The 20,808-nt window shown below is 41.9% G+C and overlaps 1 protein-coding gene and 1 long non-coding RNA gene across 2 annotated transcripts; one reads left to right on the top strand and one right to left on the bottom strand.

Moving 5' to 3' along the window:
- Window positions 1-2,671: 2,671 nt before the first annotated feature.
- Window positions 2,672-5,075, bottom strand: LOC117622973. The gene is made up of 3 exons (XR_004585056.1): window positions 4,952-5,075; window positions 2,884-4,782; window positions 2,672-2,786 (listed from the first exon to the last, which is right to left on the bottom strand). It is a non-coding gene; the product is annotated as an uncharacterized LOC117622973 (long non-coding RNA).
- An 11,780-nt stretch (window positions 5,076-16,855) lies between these two features.
- Window positions 16,856-20,593, top strand: LOC117621735. The gene has a single exon (XM_034352290.1). It carries the CDS (start codon window positions 16,856-16,858, stop codon window positions 20,591-20,593), a length of 3,738 nt encoding a protein of 1,245 aa, XP_034208181.1.
- Window positions 20,594-20,808: the final 215 nt, after the last annotated feature.

Below are 20,808 nucleotides of genomic sequence, written 5' to 3'. Positions count from 1 at the left end.
TTCGTTGAGAGCACAAAATAATACTCAAAGCGTGCTCCAAATCCATTTTCCATACTTCGTTTCAAACAACCATGGTTGATACAAGACATACGAAGAGTAACACACCACGGCGGGCCCATCTCAGGGTTTCGTGGTGGAAACCTCAATGCAACCACAAGGAATCGTGGCTACCAATACCTTGCAGCAGTCTCCTAGTGCGTTGCAGCTGCCTTCAGCTGCTGGAATTGCAGAACAACTGCCACATGACCTCGTGATCTCCACAGCCTTGCAACCGCAAGCACTGATTCCCTAAGCTGCTCTGCCGCGCCATCCTGCTGGAGCTGCTTTGCCGCGCTATGTGCTATCGGAGCACAGCAGCAGCCACACCACTCAGCTGCCGGAATTGCTGCACAGCCCCACGACTACCAATGCGCTCAAGAGGCTAGGCCCACAGTCCAATGTCCACACTCGCTTTGGCCTACAAGGAGCTCGAGTTCATGAGCAGTCGCATGACGAGCTCAACGATTGACACCCACCAGCCTTGTTGTAGTCGAATGTGGGGGAGCGCTTGGCACGTGTCATTTCCTGTTATAAGAATTTTTTTTAATTGTATTTAATTCTTAATATTCATAATAAATTTTAAAAAATTCAAAAAATAAACCGACAACTACTATGCACTCATTGAGAGATTGTCTTCCCCCTAAAGCTTTGAAAAATGTAATTTTAATAAGAATATTTTTTATTGTATTTAATTCCTAATATTCATAATAAATTCAAAACAAATCCAAAAAATAAGCTGACAACTACTATGCACTCATTGAGAGATTGTCTTTCCCCTAAAGCTTTGAAAAATGTAATTTTAGTTATAAAAATTACAAATGATAACAAAACTCAAAATTGTTTGTGGACAAATCACAATAGTACTTATACTTTCATAACATAACCCTAAGGTTTGTGTGATCCATTGGTGGTCATAAATACAAATATATGAAATCCTGATTTTAGCCTTCTAATATAGAAGGCATTATCATAAGGAGTTCGTAGCAATTTTCGGTTTATTTTCCTCTCAATTGTTTTTGGTCAATTACGCCCTTGGTCACGCGCTTTCGAATCCCAAGAAAACCATAGCCCACCTAATTATTTTATTTTTAAGACGTCGGTATTAGTTTTTGCTCCGTGAAAATATTTTACTATGATGTTTTCCATATACTACCAACCTATTAAACACTTATAACGGCCCTATACATGTTATAACTGTCGTCTCCGTCGTGATCTTCAACGACGTTTTTGTTATCGTTTTGGCCGTTGTTTATAAATGTGGGCCTTTGAAATATTTGACCACGATCTAAAATTTTCAGAATTCGCATTTAGTGTTTGCATGCTTTTCATAATAACTCTATATTATGGGTTCTTAATATATATTTGGTTGGTTATGGGTTCATGGAAAATGACTGGGAATTGGAGATTTGTTTTCTAGGTTTTTGTAACCTACGACGACGGTCATTGGAGCAAACCATCGTCTGTATTGTCGTTATACATCGATAATTCGGTAACTTCTGCCGTATGATATTTGTATTGCATTTTGAAGAACAATTTTCTGGGTTTTGGTAGCCTAAAGACAACGATTATTGGAGATATCGTCGTCTGTATTACTATAACACGACGATCGTTTTGTAAAAGCTATCGTCTGAAACTTGTATTACTTGCTCTTTTTAAAAAAAAATTATACTCTGCTATGTGAATACCGTCGTCTATCATTGCTTATCTTTTCACTTTATTATATATATGATTGTATAGTGTGGGAGATGGATAAGTCATGGATGCATGCAGATAGAAGATCGAAGGCATATGAGTTAGGTAGGTGTGGGCACGGGTGGGATTGGAATGGTAGAAGGCTCTTCCTTTAACCGTACCAAACCTTTCGGTAGAACAATTTCTCTTCCATTAACCAACCATTAAACCCTTTAACTGTTCGGTTGGTTAACCACACTTTTAGGTCGGGTTGGTTCCGTAGACCGGTAGTAGGAGTGGGCAATCAAACTGACGAGCTGGAAATTCAAGCCAAACCGCATAGAACCAAACTGGAAAAAAACCAAGTTGACCAAAAAGTCAACCGGTCAAAAATGAACTTGGACTGGTTTGGACCGGTTTTGCATCTGGTTCCATGTGTTCAAAAATCGGATCAGGCTGAACCGGATAGGTTAAATTAAAAAATATATAATTTTAATATATAATTATTTTTAATGCTATATTTTTTATTTCACAAAAAAAAAAAACTAATATTTATCCAAGTTCAATTTCAAAATATCTCACTTTTCTAACTTTAATATTTATTTTTATATGAAATTGAATAATTTGTTAATTTTCAAGTAATAATAATAATATTTCAGTCGAGAATTGTATAAAAAAATTAATTTTTATAATCCGGTTCAAAACTGAACCAGACTAGAACCGAACCAGACAGTTTTTGAAAATTTTTATTTATTAAAACCGAACTAAACCAAACCGTGCCCACCCCTAACTGGTAGTACCAATTAACAAAGTACCTATTTATAGTGTAATAAAAATACAATTTATAATCTTTTCACATAACATAAGGTCATTAATAAATACTCCAAATTACCCAAGTAATAAATGGCAAATAGTGTTATAAGCCAACAGGAAACTATTTTAAAGTTTCAAACTGTCAAACGCGGGAACAAAGTATAACATTCCATAAAAACAAGGGCCACTCTTCAATACAACAACTTCAACAAAGTACTAGGTTGTGCCAACTTGCTCTGCCATTTGAGATCAAGTGTCCACTTCTACATGATTAAATCAACAATGAAAGTTAGAAAAACATATATTTCATATGAATGCAACTAAGAACCAAAATAAATTAGAAAAATTAGAAGTTTTTACCTGTCTCAGTTTTCTCCAAAGCGTCATAAAATTCAAGTTCCTCCTCGGTGGGTTCTTTGTAAAAAGAGAATTCTTCAACTTTCAATCAATCACTTGTGCAAACCAAGGCTTCCACCATTTTTGGAGTCAAAGAAGCACGAAAAGGATCTACAATTCAACCACCCAAACTAAAGGCAGATTCTGAAGCCACGGTAGAGATTGGAATCCCAAACACATCCTTAGCAATTTTGGATAGAACCAGAAACCTTGGACTATTCTCACTCCACCAAGACAACAATTCAAAGTTTGGATTTTTAAGATTTTGAGGTTTCTCAAACAAATACTTATCAGCCACTTTATACACCTCATACATGTGCATTAAAAAGTCTTTCACTCCTTTCTGTAACTCGTCAACCTTGGAGGGATTGGATTCTATATCAGAAAGGCTAAATAAGAGATACTCCATTTTGTATCAAGGATCAAGAACAATTGCAATAAGCAACATCTTGTTAATATCATCAACATTGCCCCAATACTTATCAAACTTTCTTTTTATTGAAGTTGCTATGCTTTTCATGAGAGAATCCTCACTTGCACAAAACTTTTGCAATTGAACATAAATAGCACACATTTGAGGGAAAACTTGGTGGGAGGTGACTACCTTTGACCCACTAAATTTCAAAGTGGCTTCGTAGTACAACTTCAAGAACTCAATCAAGACTTTAGCACAATCCCAATCATTTGAGGTAGGAGGCCCCACTCTTTTTTTCCTTTTCTCAACATCATCATCCATAAAGAAAGAAACAAAGTGTGGGTCTACATCATCCTCCAACATCCTTTCAAAAGCCTTTTGATACTTCAATGCCCCTTCCAACAATAAATAGGTGGAATTCCACCTTGTACACACATCCAAGGGTACAATGCCTTTGATATCAAGGTTCTCAAAGGAAACACACTTTCTCCAATTTGCCAACCTTGTGGCGGAAGAGTGGATGTACCTCACCAAATTACTAATGGCCATATTTGAGCTATCCAATTCCTTCATCCCTTCAAAAACAATTAAATTGAGAATATGGGCACAACAACGCACATGCAAACAATCACCACCAAACATAAGTGTCTTCCAATTAGTCAACTTACCCTTCATGTAACTTATCATTTTATCATTAGGAGTAGCATTATCAACCGTAATAGCGAACACCTTTTCTATACCCCAATCATTCAAACAAGATTCCAAAAGCTTTCCAATGCTTTCACCCTTATGGTTTGGAATGACACAAAAGCTTAAAATTCTCTTATGCAAGTGCCAATCAACATCAATAAAATAAGCCGTGACAACCACAAGAGATGTCTATGTGTCGGTGGTAATAGACACTTTATGTGATTGGTGATTTAAAACACTCTTGATCTTACCCTTCTCTAGTTGAAAGAGGTGCCACACATCTCTAGCAGTTGTCCTACGAGATGGTGGAGATCAAACTTTAGTTGGACTTCTAGCATTAAATCTCTAAACCCCATATTCTCTACATGACTAAATGGAAGCTCATCACGAATAACCATCCGTACACATGCAAGTCTAGATCTCTCCTTACTAAATGACCAACTCATTAGATTTCTACCATCCTCCTTCTTGCCAAAGTTTAGGACTTTTTGAGAATTTTTTTTTGAAGTGGAGATGTTTTACTAGTCTTTAAATGATACCACACTGAGGAAGTATCATTACGAGAGTCACATCTGTAATCAAACTTACAGTACTTACATATGCACACATTTGATCCCACACATTTGATCGAATGACAACTTTTCTTTTTCCCAAGTTATTAGTTGTTGGAAGTGGGGGAAGGGAACTGTGCATATTTGGTGCAGAGGATGGTGTAGTTAAACTTGGCTTTGAATTCATGTAAAATCACGATACGTACCCTGTCATAAGTCAAAGCCAATATATATTCTCATATTAAACAAGACAATATAGAAATTGAGAACTCTAGCAGATTTGGGGTTTTTAGTTAATATCTTTTGGGCGATTTAGGGTGGTGCAGACAATATAAAAATTGAAAAGTCTAGTAGATTTGGGGTTTTTAGATAATACCTTTTGGGAGATTTAGGGTGATGCTACTACTGATGACCAGGAGATGATATCGATTAGAATATGTTGATAGTAGCGCAGATTTAGGGGATATGAGATGAGTTCAGAGAGAGGTGAGAGAGATCAACTCCATGTGTGGTGCGGCAGAATGGAGATGTGAGAGAGGGAAATGACTTAGCTAGCTAAGTTATTTAGGGTTTCAGGGGGTTGTTCAAGTGTTACGCAGCCCACCAATGTATTCCTCAAAGCCACTAAAATGTTGGCACATGTATTTGTATTTAAATAATAAAATATTCTTTATATGCGGTTTGGTACGAGTTTCCGTGATTTTGAGATATTGTTAACCGTTCTTTAACCAAAGGCTTTGGTTCAGATCTGATCGGGAGAATTAAAAATTTAAAAATAATAATTTAACCAAACCAAATTAAACTGTCGGTACAGTACAGTCGGCACGCGGATTTTTTAGTTCAGATGCCTACCCCAGAGTTAGGGGTGGAAGGATTTTTTAATTTTTCTATAGAAAATCTTGGAAATACAACTCATATTCATTGTCCATGTGTTAAATGTGGGAATATTCAATTGTTTGAGGTTGGAATTATAAGGGACCACTTATACTTTAATGGAGTTGACCAAAGCTATAAGATTTAGACATGGCACGGAGAACCTTGGGAAAGGACTACTAACGCTAGTATAAATGCAGAAGAAGATGACCAAAGTAGGTATAGTTTTGTTTCTGAAGAACTAAAGATGGATGATAATGATTTAGGCGATATTGGATCTGATCCTTATGAGTTTGCCAATGTGATTGGGGATGGAGATCAACCCTTGTACCCTGGTTGCAGTAAGTACACGAAGTTGTCAGCTTTGGTAAAGTTATATAAGTTGTCAGCGTCGATGACTGATGTATGTTTTACATAATTATTGATACTTGAAGGAGATTTGCTTCCATAAAGAAATACAATACCTTCTTCTATGTACGAGGCAAAAAAGACTATATCTGCATTGGGGATGAGTTATGGGAAAATCCACGCATGCCCCATTGACTGCATCTTGTATAGAAAGGATTATGAAGATTCAACTAATTGTCCCACTTGTGGTATCTTAAAGTGGAAGAAAGGCAAAAATTCAATCTTGAAAGAGGGTGTGCCAGCGAAGGTGGTGTGGTATTTTTCTCCAATTCCAAGGTTTAAAAGGATGTTTCAATCACGTAAGACAGTTAAGAGTTTGACTTGGCATGCTGATAGAAAATCATTTGACGGTCATATGTCTCATCCAGCGGATTCCCCGTCCTGGAAACTTATTGATGATAAATGGCATGAGTTTGGTAAAGAGCCGGGAAACTTGAGATTGGCTCTCTCATTTGATGGATTCAATCCCCACAGTTCTTTAAGTAGCAGATACAGTTGTTGGCTAGTTATCTTAGTTACATATAATCTCCTACCATGGCTATGCATGAAATGAAAGTTCATGATTGTGAGCTTATTTATTTCTAGTCCTAAACAACCCAGAAATGATATAGACGTCTACTTATAGCCTTTGATTGATGATTTAAAATCTTTGTGGGATGGATTAGAAGAGTGAATGATGCACATAGGAGAATACTTTAACCTCAGAGGTGTATTACTGTGGGCAATTAATGATTTTCCTGCTCATAAAAACTTATCTGGTTGTGTCTTTAAAGGATATAAAGCTTGTCCAATATGCGGCGATGATACACCTAGTCACAGGTTGAAAAATGGCCACAAAATTTGTTATGTTGGGCATAGAAAATAGTTATTGACATATCATCCATATCGGAGGCAGCGTGCAGCTTTTAATGGAAAACCTGAATATGACACACCTACCGAGCCATTAACCGGAGAAGAAGTGCTGCAAATGGTTGAAGGTATTAATTACAAATAGGGCTTGAAAAAAGGGGGAAGTGTTGGTGAAAATGATGGTGACAAAGTTTGTTGGAAGAAGAAGTCAAAATTCTTTGATCTCGAGTATTGGAAATACCTTCCTGTGAGGCATGCCCTAGATGTTATGCACATTGAGAAGAATGTTTGCTATAGTATAATTGGTACATTGTTGGAGATCCCTGGAAAAATTAAAGATGAGATTGCTACTCAGTTAGATTTATTGAACATGGGGGTCAAAACTGATTTGCAACTAGAGTATGGAGAAAGACGTACTTGCTTGCCTCCAGTGCCTTGGAATTTGTCAAGCAGTTTGCAATTCTTTCTATGGTATGAAGATCCCTGAAGGCTATTCTTCAAATATAAAAAATGTTGTATCTTTACAAAATTCAAGACTTCTTGGCCTTAAATCACATGATTGTCATACCTTGATGCAACAATTGCTCCTTGTGGCAATTCGTTATGTTTTGGAGAAGCCTGCAAGGTATGCAATCACTCGATTATGCTTCTTCTTCAATGTTATATGTGCAAAGATGGTAGGTGTTTCCAAGCTAGATAAGTTGGAAGAAGATGTAGAAGTTACTTTGTGTTTGCTTGAGAAATACTTTCCCCCTTCATTCTTTGATATCATGGTTCATGTAGTAGTACATCTTCTCAGAGAAGTTCGTCTATGTAGGCCAGTTTATTTTTTATGGATGTATCCGTTCGAAAGATATATAAGAGTGCTAAAGGGGTATGTTTAGAACCGTACTCATCCCAAAGGTTACATTGCTGAGTAATATGTAGCCGAAGAAGTTGTAGAGTTTTGCACCGAGCATTTATCTAATGTTAGTACAGTTGGAGTGCCAATAAAACAAAAGATGGGACTTTCAAAGCCATTATCAAGTTGCACAGTGAGCTTTGTTGATCGGGACATGTTGAACCAGGCACATCTATATGTCTTGGAGGATACGGAGGAAGTCCTACCTTATATCGAGTATGAGCTTTATTCTGTAAGTAGACATTTTAAATTATTCCTTATGTTTATCCTTTATACAGGGGCCATAATGCTTGAATTTTTCGTGTCATGTAGGGAACATATGATCCACATCAAGACCACTTATCCAAAATTTAAAAAGAGAATAAAGTTGCTGCAAGATAAGCACAATAACATTTTCATTCAATGGCTACGCTTTAAGGTATATGTTATTGAATAACATATTGGACTTTGAATTTTCTTCTTCCTATGTTAGATTGAATTAAGATATGATTAATTTGCCGGTCAAAGTGAACTTAATAGGGAAGACAGTAATGGCATATCAGAAAATTTGAGGTGGCTAGCAGCTGGTCCAAGCATGGCAGTGCCGTCATATAGGAGCTGTCTTATTAATGGTGTTAAATTTAACACCAAGGCACAAGATGATGTGCGAACTGTCCAAAATAGTGGAGTTTATTTACTTGCACATACTATGCAAGTTGCTAGTGCCAAGGATAAAAACCCTATTGTCTCCAGTATGGGCTTTTATGGTGTCATTTAAGAAATTTGGGACCTTGACTGTCGAAAGTTAGAATCCTAGTCTTTAAGTGTGATTGGATAGATAACACTTCAGGCCTTGTAGTCGACGAACTTGGATTAACCCTTGTAGATCTGAGTAAAATTGGACATTGGAATGACCAATTTGTTATGGCTTCTCAAGTCAAATAAGTATTTTTTGTTGACGACCCAATGCATCATAGTTGGTCGGTAGTGTTATCAATGCCTAATACATAATCTATGATGTTATTGGTGATGATGTGCTAGGTGATATTAGAATTGAGTGTGAGCTATTTGCTAGAGGGATACCTAGTAGGTAAGTTTGGGAGTGAAAGTATTAGAGATGGGTGTGAAGATATATGGATGTTGAGGTAATTCATAAATTTCATATAACAGGGGCACAAGTGTTGTACATGAAAATTGACATTAGGTACAATTTGTCTTAATATCTTGGAAAAATTTGGTGTAGAGGAATGGAAAAAGGCTTGAAGATGAGCTGCCCCTTGAAGCAAATGAAGACTACACCAAGTCAAGGAGGAGGAGATTAATTAATGGTATTTTATGGCTGTTGATGAGCATATGTTATATCTTAATGCATATTCCTAAAATATATTTATTAGTCCTTTTTATCTGATAAATTTAATTTATTTTGATGAAATTTTGTATTTAGTAGAGTTAGAGACATAAGGTTAAATTTGGTGCACTACTTTGACTAATTGTGGCTTCTATTTGTTATTGTTGGAGTTTTTCTTTTCTTTTTAATTTTATGTGTTTCTTTTGAAGGTACAATAGACACGTTGGCTGGACATTTATTTGGTAATATGTTGCAGGTATTTTTCTCTAACAACAAATGAGTTGGAGAGATAGTCTAGAATCCGAATCTTTGCATCGTGAGGAGGATATGGTTCAGTGGACAGAAAGTTAAGGCCATGGGCTAAAGCTTTGTAGGCTGTTCTATTTGAAAACCACAGCTAGGGTGGTGCATATCTCCGTGTTTTGACATGGGTTTATCAAATTGTTATTGGTTCTTGAATGCTTATGTGATCTTGATTTATCATTGACTGAAATAACTCCAGGAGATTATCTACATTGATTCCCATTTGTTACGCATACTAGGCAGGAGTAAGAGTAGCAACATAGTAGTCATTTACTTCAATTTTCTTTAGTTGCAACCTCCACCCCAAGCTCGTTATTCTGAGCTAGATAATCGCGATTGGCGCGGCAGATATCAGGTGTTCAACTGATCGTGTGGATCTGGCTGAAAATGGTGCCTCCCAAGTGTTCGATGAAAGGTCTGAACACAACGTCTGAGGCAGGTGCTTTGTTTTGATTATAATTCAGAATTTTTTTCCTTTCTAATTTTTTTTTTTTTTTTATTGTTTTAATCCTCTTCCTCTGTTGGCAAGGATCAACGCCACTACCCCATGACCACTGTTTGCTCCATATTTTGATAAGAATTCTTTATTTTTCATTTCAATTTTAATTTGTTTTGGTGTTTGGGGTCGAATCTATCTTGGTATTTGGCAACATTTTTGGTTTTTAAAACTAATTAAGTGAGAATTGTTGATGTTCTTTTTCAGAGAGGGTCAACTTAGAGATATGTGGTGAGTCTTCAGTAGGGAAGAAGGTGAGGACAGTTTGAAAGGAAAGAACCCTGCAGAAGACAAAGTGGGAGAAACAGTCGTCAAGCTTCGAACACCGGTGTGGTGCGTGCCGAAGGCTCTCTGATGCTTAAGTTAGCTATAAGTGGTAACTTTGACAGAGTAACAGTAAAAGGTGAGAAAGTAGTTACCCTTTTTACTTGGGTACTGTTCCCTATTTATAGGGAAGTGAAATTGGGTATTTTGCACAAAGTTTCGATGTGGGAGTTTGTGCAAGTCGCTGTGGTGGTGACACATGTCCTAAAGCTTAGTTTAAACAGTTGGGAGCTTTGGCAGGTGTCTGGCATCTCGGGAGAGTGTGTTCCTTCAGCAGGGGAGAAGGCGTGTCTGCCTTGGTGCTAGTCGTTTTGAGGCTGGATATGCTCGGTTGTTTGTGATCAAGAAGTACCTTATGTGTAAGAACCCAAAACAAAATATCTAAAAAGAAAGAAAATATCTAAAAAGTAAGGAAAATATCTTTTAGCGAAAAGACAATTTTGCCCTCGCATTATTTAAAGGGGAAAATGTGAATTTTTGATCGAGAAAGAATTTGGGAATTCCGCTTACGCCATTGCGTAGAGCGCGGCGAAAGGAGTTCGTAGACACGAAGTAGACCCGAATCGGAACCGTAACGAAGAAGTTATGGTCTAAAAACCGCGAAGGGCAAAATGATAATTTGGCCAAAAAGTCAGATTTATATACCCCTCTCTCTCTCTCCCCCGTCAGCTCTCTCTCTCCTCGCGATTTTTGCCCAGCAGCCGACCTTCGCTCGCTTTCGACGTCGCCACGGCCACCACACTTGGAACCTATCTCCGCCGTGGGTATCGTTGGAACCGTGACTCAACCGCCGTTCTTTTCCGACCAATACCAGCCTCGGGGATGCCGTAATCAGGCCGGAAAACCATGGTTTCCGACGACGGTTCGTCCGAATGCAACCCGAACTTCCAGCTCGAAATTTTCCTTCGTTTCTCCACCAAATCGATTGAGTAAGGTATGATTTTTGAACTATTTTTCGTGCTCTAGCTGATGGGTTTATGGGCTTCGTCCGATTTTAGCTCTAAGGGGTTCGATTTTGAACTTGAAAATTCGGCCGAACTTCGGCCGCTCAAAACTACCATTTCCGGTCACTTTTTGGGGGTTGTCCAAGAACAAAAGTGACTCCAAATGGGGTGTTTTACCTAGGGTAGGAGTTTGGAGTCTCGGTTCCATGATTTTTCGGCACACCCGAATCGCTTTGGACACCCGATCTGCCCGCGCGTGTAGCAGCGCGTGGGCCAGGGTGGTGGCATGGCTCTGGCCAGTTTTGAGGTCCTCGTGTCGTCACGAGCACGTGGGATTTCGCGGATCTCGATTCGAAGTCCGTTTGAGCCCCGAACGGATTTTCCATATCACGCGATCCGTGGGTGCAGTGTCGTGTAATCGTTGGATCGCGCTGAATTTTGGATATGTCGGTCTACGTGACTTCAGGATCGTGCAGGATTCGACGGATTGCGAATCGGAGTCCCGGATACTCCGGAATCGCGAACCCTGGGGCTAGGGTTAGGGTTTTAAGCGATAACGCGATTTTGGTCAATCCGACTGTCCGATTCGGACCAAATTCGCAGAACATGGTTCCCGTTCTATGAGAAACCTTCAGGGAAGTCCAGATTGGCTATCGGAGACCGTGGACCCCACGGGTCCCAGGTCGGCCGATCTGATAGTTATCGCTTAGCTGAGTATCGGACCTCCCAAAACTGGTCCAACTATCCGAAAAGGCTAATGTGGGCATAGGAGTAATTTGAATTGAAAAGCACGTATTTTTAGGAGCCAAGGGCAGGGTGTTTAGTTGAAATTCGTTTTACTCAGCAGTTTACTAATTTAATCTTTCGGGGTAATCAGGCACCAGGAGCCCGACAGAATTGTAAAAGAGACTTTCGAGGGGTCGAAGTAGCTCGGACCATCTGTGAGTGGACCTTCTTTCCTAAATCAGATTTTATAAATGAGTTTATATTGATTTTATATAAATAAGTTTTTAGAAATGAGTTTATTGAATAAATTTCTTATTTGATCTTGAGCAAGTTTTACTACAGTTCTGAATATGATCAGTACAGTAACAGTTTTATAAATATGTGCTGCTTATTTATAAGTTATAGAAACAGAGTTTGAGCTTGAAATTAAATGAGACAGCAGCACAATCTGAGGTTTCAGTTTTAACTGGATTTTCTAAAGGAATCTATTTTAAACCCACCTCGTACCCATTTTCTTTATGGTGATTACCCAGAGTCGGACCGATGTCTACGGACATCCAGCCTGATTATAGTTCAGTCAGTGCACTTGACTTTGCCTCACGAGTTTCGGGGACGCTCGGACCGTGAGTGCCAGGATTTGCGGCTCGGCAGACTTGGTGTCCCGAGACTTGCCAGGATTGCGGCTCGGCTGACTCTGTGTCCCCGAGACCTGCCAGGATTGCGGATCAGGCCGACTACGGTCCCCTGCATCCTGCCAGAGCGACTCGAGCTGACTTGGTGTCATCGAGGAATCTGCCGGCGGGACAGGCTGATCATAGTCCCCCGATTTCGCCAGTTTGCGGCTCGGGTAGCCTGTGTGACGCCCGAGACCTGCCAGGGAATTGACGGAAATGACAGGGGTACAAACTGGTGGTATTTTCAAAGAATTTTGAGTTTCTTTTATATAATTATGGTTTTCAGTTATTTTATATCAGCTTTTCTGAGTTTCCAGGTGTTGAGACCCAAAAAATTCATGATTGGGCCCGAATAAATTACCAGCCCGATGTGCCATTTTTATTAAGAAAAGGCGTAAAAAAAAAGAGGTACCCGAAAGCTTGCCACATGCAAATTGAAATTCATGCGCCATGCTAATTTACCATGCTAGCTCTACAAGCCCATGCCAAAATTAGAAACATAAAGCACGCCAAGCGACATGCCATGCCAAGCACGAAATCGTCGTTCCACACCCAAGCACGTCACAAGCCTAGGTGGGCCCAAGCCACTCAAAATGCCCGGGGCTTGCTTGAGTGGGTTGTGGTATGGATGGTAACAGGTTGTCATGAGGCCCATTGATGGGACGAGAAATGGAGGTTCCGGGTTGCTTGGGAGCCTCGGGACCCAAGCCCATTTCTTAGGCCCAAATATATGGGTGAGCAAAAAAAAGGAAAAAATAACTCAACCAAAATTAGCCTAGTCAAAGGATAGCCCAACCAAAAGCCCAATGTTTAAATAGCCCACTTATTTAATGAAGTACCTTAGCCCATACAAAATTTCACAATAAGCCACAAAAGTCCCAGCCCTTTGCTAGAAAAAAATAGAAGCCACGTAGAAGAGGTCTGTAGGATCACTAAACAGAGCCGCTGGAAAATATCAGCACATGGGAATGGATCAAGTTCCAAAACAAAACACCAGAGAGACCAAGGGATATTAGCATATAAGTTGTCAGGAAGGGGAGTACCCTTTCAAACCAGCATATACACCCAGTTGTTTTCCTTTATTAGTGCTGCTCCAGGAAAGAGAAGGAAGAGGGTAGCCAAGAGTGGAGCTTCCTACTGAAGCAGCCGCGGGAAAGGGGGTCTTGAGCTCCAAAACTCCTGATTTTGTGCAAATAGATAAGGGGAAATCTCACCCAGATAGGAAAGTCAAGAGAGGAAGGAAAAAAGGATGGACAGACTTGCCAAGATTGGGAAGAAACCATTAGGGTTTCTTGGGAAAGGATGGTTTCCCGCAGCTATAAAAGGAGGTCCCCTCCACCTAGCAAAAACCAACCCAGGCTGAGAGAGCAAGCTTCCTCTCTTACTAGCAAAGTCCAGTAACCTTATTCACTCTTCTTCTTCGTTCTCTCTGCTTGACAGATTATTTTCAGAATCTGTCAAGCTGCCGGAAGAAGCATGTTCATCTTTTACCTCCTTTCAGCCAAGATCACCCTGCAAATCTGGTTTCCCTCATTTTAAACACTCACATTTCTCCTTAAGAAGCCTTATTTTCCTCTTTGGTGCTCAACTCATGCTGACCCTGCTCCCATGCCACAAGCTCTTCATGCTAAGCCAAAATCTCATCTGAAAGCAAGCACAAAACACCTGTAAGCAGCTGTCATTTTCATTGGTGAAGGTAACCAGAACACTTCCTAAGGTTTTGCTGCCCTTTCGAAGTGCTTTTGGGGCTTAATTTTCAAACTCCAGCACAGGGGGCAATTTCAGTGATTTCCCTCTTCTGGCAGCCCAGCCCATTTACAGCTGCCGGGAGAAAAAAGACCCCCACATAAATTGGCGACTCTGCTGGGGATTAAGCCACTATCTTCATCAATGCCTCCAAAGAGGAGGACCAGAAGCAACAACATGACTTCCCAAGATGGGCCTAGCCATGGTGATTCAAAATCAAGGCACAATGCCTCATCCAGAGGAGAGGAACGTGCAAGTGAGGGAGCTTTCACCCTCGCAGACCTTGTTACAGCCATCCATGCTTTGGGAGAGACTCAGAGAGAAATGGCGGAAACTATTAAGGGGCTGAAAAGTGCTGCTAAGCCAAGCGAAGAAAACGAGAGACACCCGCAAGAGGAATCTGCTGCTGCCGGAAAGGGGTCTGAACAAAAGGGACCATCCTTTGTCACCCAAGAAGATGTCATTGCCATGCTGGAAAAGGAGCTGAGTCGGAGTCAGGAGGATTGGAAGTATCTTCCTCAGCCACCATACCCATCAAGCTTACTTCAGCAGCCCTATCCTAAGGGCTATGAGGCACCAAACTTTGTTCTCTTCGATGGAAGGAAGGGGAGCCCGAAGGAGCATGTCAGCCGCTTCATCGATGCTTTAGGGCCACATGCTGGAGATTATAATCTCCGACTTAGAGAATTTTCGAAGAGTCTTACCGATCGTGCTTACACGTGGTATACGACGTTGGCACCAGGCTCCATTCGCTCTTGGGAGGATTTGGCAAGCAAGTTCTGCAAGAAGTATTTTCAGAATGAAGAAAGGGTTACCACCACTCAACTCAATAATACTCGCCAAAAACATGGTGAGGATCCCGTGGACTTTGTGCGTAGGTTCCGGGACCTGGCGCTGGATTGCTATGATGAAAAGGATGAGGAGGCACTTGTCGAAATTTGCATCAGCAATATTGTGGCAGATTACAGAGTCTATTTGGAGAATATTGGCATTAGTCAGTTTTCTCGGCTGCTGGAAGCAGTAAGGAGGACCAGCATGTCTGTCAAGCCAGCGAAGACTTGGAGGAGTGATAGGAAGGAGGCACACCAAACACTTAGCCATAGATGATAAGCCATCCAACGACTACAACTCACGCAAACGGAAGGATAGGGAGACATATCCGCCGCTACCATGTAAGGATGAAGAGTTCCATGCCATCCTTGATACAATGATCGCTGACGGCGCAATCAAACCTCTTAAACCCTACAAAGTTCCTACTAGGGAGGAGAGGAATGATCCTAGGTACTGCCGTTATCATCAATTTGTGGGCCATCCAACTACTGCCTGTCAGAGTCTAAGAAGGATTTTACATGCTAAAATACATGAAGGAGTCCTTGAGCTCCCTTCTAGGAAACAAACAATTGATGAGGACCCCTTGCCGAAACGAAGGGGCAAAGAGGTGGCTGCTGTCATCACAAATTCCGAGGATTTACTCGATGATGACGAGTTGTGCCACCCATGGAGGAATGACCCAAAGCCGCCAGAAGCTATGTGGGAACCTTGCGGAAACATGGAGAAGGCATACTGGTGCAAATATTCGAAGCCTTCAAGTTATAACACGCCATGGCCGCTCGCTGATGGATGGGATGACGACTCAAGTAATCAGATGTTTGTTCAAGACATGCCGGAAGATTGCTACTCGGGGGCTTCATTGGGACAGCAGGAAATAGCTGCCGTAACATTTCATAATGTTACGGAGGCTGAAGCAAGCGTGTTGGGACGTTACCTAAGTCTGAAACAGGGGCCCACAGCTTCACAGGCCCTCCAAAGGAACCCAAAGTTCAAGTCACTCTTTGACCAACTTGGCTTTGGGCCTCAAGCAAGAGAAGCAGCTGCTGTAGCTCTCATGAGCATCTCTGCGGCATCTGACCCTCATTGCTTCACTGTTCAACCACAAAGTTCATTTTTGGGAAATGACAATGCTATCATCTTCACAGACGAGGATATGGAAGTTCCTTACCCGGACCACAGGAGGCCGCTTTATTTGGAGGGGCAGATCAACGATGTGTTTATAAGGAGAGCCTTGGTAGACACAGGTTCCTCTGTCAATATTTTACCCCTATCTGTGCTTACAGCAGCTGGCATTCCGCTATCTAAGATCGTGCAATCTCAAACAAGCATCAGCGGGTTTCGGGAATAAAAGTGAAGTCACAGTCGGGTATATGCAAGTAAATCTGAAGGTGGGACCGATTCGAGCACTTACTAAATTTTATGTTGTGGACGTGGATGTGGCTTACCATGCTTTGCTTGGAAGGCCTTGGCTCAACAAGCATAAGCTTGTGGTCTCTACTTATCACCAATGTGTGAAGGGGAGAATTGGGCTGAGACCAGTACGCATACCCGAAAATCAAGCACCATTCAATAAAGATGAAGCTCACTACTCCGAGGCAGAGTTTTATACTGAATGCACAGGTGCTGGAAGCAACCCATCAAAGAATTTCGGGACCTACCTTCCTTCGTGGACTGAGATTCGTGATTTAAGCAATGAAGAGCTTATCGCCAGTCATTGATCGAGAAAAGGAAAAGCATCCGAAGGATAATAATCAGGTCCACCATCATCCCCAATGCACAAAAGTGACGCTGCCGGATGGGCGCACCATGTATCGCTTATGACGGGATTGGGGGCTTAACCGTATTCTACGGGAAAGCCCCGAGTACGGAGGAGAAGCAATGCAAGCAAACAGCCAGGATAATCAAGAAGATCAGGCACCCCAGCATTGTACTTTCCAGGAACCAGTGATGGCACCTAAACACATGCAGGATGGGTTAACAGCGGTAGCCGAGCAGCTGGAGACAATTGATTTAAGTAATGACCCCTTTGCCCCAAGGCCCATCTCCATCAGCATCCATTTGACAAACGAGGAGAAGGAAGCGCTGGTATCTTTGTTGAAGGAATTCCGGGATGTGTTTGCCTGGAGCTACGAGGAAATGCCTGGCTTAAACCCAAGCTTGGTAAGTCATACTTTGAATATTGAGCTTGGTACGAAACCTGTTGTACAGCCAAGGAGAAACTTTCATCCTGAGATTGAAAAGCAAATTAAGGCGGAAATTGAGAAACTGTTAGCTGCTGGATTCATCAAGCCAATCAAGCATCCAACGTGGCTGGCAAATATTGTTCCTGTGAAGAAGAAGACCGGAGTAATTAGAATATGCACGGACTACCGAGACCTCAACCGAGCTTGTCCAAAGGATGAATTTCCGCTCCCCAACATGGATATCTTGATCGATTCAACCTCGGGTCAGGGCATGCTGTCATTCATGGATGGGTTTAGTGGCTACAATCAGATCAAAATGTCACCCAAGGATGCGGAGAAAACAGCCTTTCGAACACCATATGGGAATTTTTATTACACGGTCATGCCGTTTGGTCTAAAAAATGCTGGCGCTACCTATCAAAGAGCCATGACGGCGGTGTTTCACGACATGATGGGGAAAGAAGTCGAAGATTATGTGGATGATCTTGTAGTAAAATCCAAAACCCGAGAAGGCCATCAGGAAGTTTTGAGGCGGGTGCTGGAAAGATGCCGGATGTACGGGTTGAAGATGAATCCAAAGAAATGCGCATTCGGAGTGTCATCCGGTAAATTCTTGGGATTCCAAGTACATCAGCGTGGCATAGATGTGGATCCCGAGAAAACTAGAGCCATAAATTCTCTTGTGCCACCTAGAAACTCAAAAGAATTAAAAAGCTTCATGGGAAGATTATCATATATTAGACGCTTCATTCCGGGCCTTGCCGCCACTATGAGTGTTTTTACTCCCTTACTTAAAAAGGGTAAGCCATATGAGTGGAGCAGGAAGTGTCAAGAGGCCTATGAGCAGGTGCAGCAAATAATCACTAGGCTGCCCACCATGAGAGCTCCTATTCCGGGAATCCCACTCAAGCTTTATTTGGCCGCAACAAACACAGCCGTAGGGGCCTTGCTTGCTCAAGATGATCACAGTGGAGAGGAAAGTCCTATTTATTATGTGAGCAGGCAACTAAGAGGAGCTGAAGCAAAATACCCGAAGACGGAACTCTTGTGCCTTGCCCTTGTCTATGCCGCACAGCGCTTGCGACACTACTTCCTTGCTCACCAGTTACAGCTCATAGTGAAACCCGACCTTGTAAGATATTTGCTCACGAGGCCGGTGTTATCAGGACGGCTTGCGCGTTGGTTGCTACAATTGTCCGAATTCGATATCACATGCATCACTCCTAAGGCAATTAAAGGACAAGCCGTGATTGACATGCTGGCCTTATTTCCTGAAGTTGAAGGATCAGCTATCTCTCAGGAAATTCCAGGGGAACTGCCGGAAATGGTTGCTGTCGCCACAGAAATAGAACCATGGACCCTTTATTTCGATGGGTCCTCCACAATGAAGGGCGGAGGAGCAGGTGTAGTGCTCATTAATCCTGAAGGGCAAGCTACAGCCCTCTCATTCAAGCTAAATTTTCCCTGCACAAATAATACAGCGGAGTATGAAGCTTTTATCATGGGAATGTCCACAGCAAGAGAGATGGGTGTAGAGAAAATTAAGGTTATCGGAGACTCGAATCTAGTGCTGAGTCAATTGCAAGGGGATTTTGCCGTAAAGGAATCAACATTGGCTCCATATCGTACAGCTGCTGAAAGACTTGTTCAGTCCTTCAAACAAGTAGTATTGGAGCATATTCCGGGGGTCACCAATAGATACGCTGACGCATTGGCTACTTTGGGGTCAAGGCTCTCATTTGTTGAAGAACAACCCAACATTGCTGTAATCAAGAGGGATATGCCAGTGATAGAAGTAATGGCTGAGGTGGAGCAGTTAGAAGAGAATGACTGGAGGAAGTCTGTAAAAGAAAAGATAAGTAAGGGAAGTGACATCAAGGAATTAAAGGATTATGTGATCATCTTTGGGGAGCTGTACAGGCGCCTTCCGGGAGGTATTTTGACCCGCTGCATAGGGACAACAGAGGCACGAGTGAGACTCCAAGAAGTACATGAGGCCACTTGCAATTTGGAACCAATAATCAGTTTGTATCGACGTTTGCAACGCAAGGGTTATTACTGGCCAGAAATGAGGAAACAAGCAGCTGAAGCACAAGCTAATTGCCCCAAGTGTGCAACGATGCCCTCCACCGAAGAATCGTTCACCATCTCGTTTACAGAGGATTGGAGGGCTCCGTACTTGGCGTTCTTCATCGATGGAGTCTTGCCAACCAATCCTAAGCATGCTCGCAAGCTCAAGAAGACAATGAGAAGATATTTCATAGATGGGTCAACCCTCTACCGTAAAGGGTTCAATGGTGAGCCATTAAAATGCTTGGGAGAATCAGAGGCACAGCAAGTCATGCAAGAAATTCATACCGGAGAATGTGGTGAGCATCAAGGAATGAAGAGGCTTTACCGGCAGTTATTGAGTATTGGGTATTATTGGCCTACGATGAAGAACGACGCGTACAATTTTGTGAAGAAATGCCACACATGCCAAGTTCATGCCAATTTGAGTCACAAGCCTCCCACGCTGCTGCAGGACATGCGTACTCCTTGGCCCTTTCACACTTGGGGGCTTGACTTGATCGGCACTATTCACCCACCGTCCGACGGCTATATATGGATCCTCACAACCACTGAGTATTTCACAAAATGGGTTGAGGCAGTCCCTCTTCGAAAGGCCACGGGGGCTGCCGTTGCAAATTTTATCCGTGAAAATATTGTATGCAGATTTGGGATCCCATATAAAATTGTCACCGACAATGGCACCCCGTTTGTCAACAAGCAAGTAAGTTCTACGCTTAGTGGATATGGTGTCAAGCATCGACGCTCCACGCCCTATTACCCACAAGGAAATGGTCAAGCGGAAGCCACAAATAAAACTTTGTTGAGAATCCTGAGCAAAATGGTGCATGAGTACGAAGGAGGTTGGAGTGTCCACCTGCCGGATGCCTTATGGGCTTACCGCACCTCTCCCAGAAGCGCTACAGGCTTTTCGCCCTATTCACTTGTCTACGGATCCGATGCTATATCACCTGTTGAAATTACCATTCCCACCGCTAGAGTATCGGCCGTTAATGATCTCGAGTGGGATGCAGTGGCATGCTCAGATTGGCGCCTGCTGGACCTTGAAGCCTTGGATGAAAAAAGAGCTGAAGCAGAAAAGAGGACATCACTCTACCACGGAACTGTAACCCGAGCCTATAACAGGACAGTCAAGCCTCGCGCCTTCAAAGAGGGAGACCTCGTGCTAAAAGTTGTGGAGCATGTAAGAAGACAGGTATCGGGACCTTCCAAGTTTGCCCCACAATGGGAAGCCCCACAATGGGAAGGCCCGTTTGCAGTCAAGGAAGTTTACAGCAGCGGCTATTATCGCTTGGTCTCTGTCAAAGAAGGCACGCTAATAGATCCCATCAACGGAAAGTGGCTCAAGCTTTACTACTGCTAAGTTAACTTCATTCCCAGCACCTTTTACTATCGTATTTTTTTTTTTTTTTTTAAAAAAAGATGAATTCCTTCTGTCTTACTTTCATTTTTGGAAGAGACACTTTTGTATGATGCACCATCATGGTAGCAGGGGCTTTGCAATGAGAATGAAGGAATATTTTGAAAAAAAAGGGGTCTTATCTTGGAGTTCTATTATTACTTACATGTTTTCAAACA

This window comes from Prunus dulcis, chromosome 3 (genome assembly GCF_902201215.1).
Source record: "Prunus dulcis chromosome 3, ALMONDv2, whole genome shotgun sequence".
Taxonomy (NCBI): Eukaryota; Viridiplantae; Streptophyta; class Magnoliopsida; order Rosales; family Rosaceae; genus Prunus; species Prunus dulcis.
The sequence above is the reverse complement of the archived record's forward strand: the minus strand, read 5'-3'. Positions and strand labels throughout refer to the sequence as shown.

What these genes read in the sequence shown, in the direction of transcription:
- LOC117621735 (XM_034352290.1), top strand. Translation starts at nt 16,856, where the DNA reads ATGCAAGCAAACAGCCAGGATAATCAAGAAGATCAGGCACCCCAGCAT.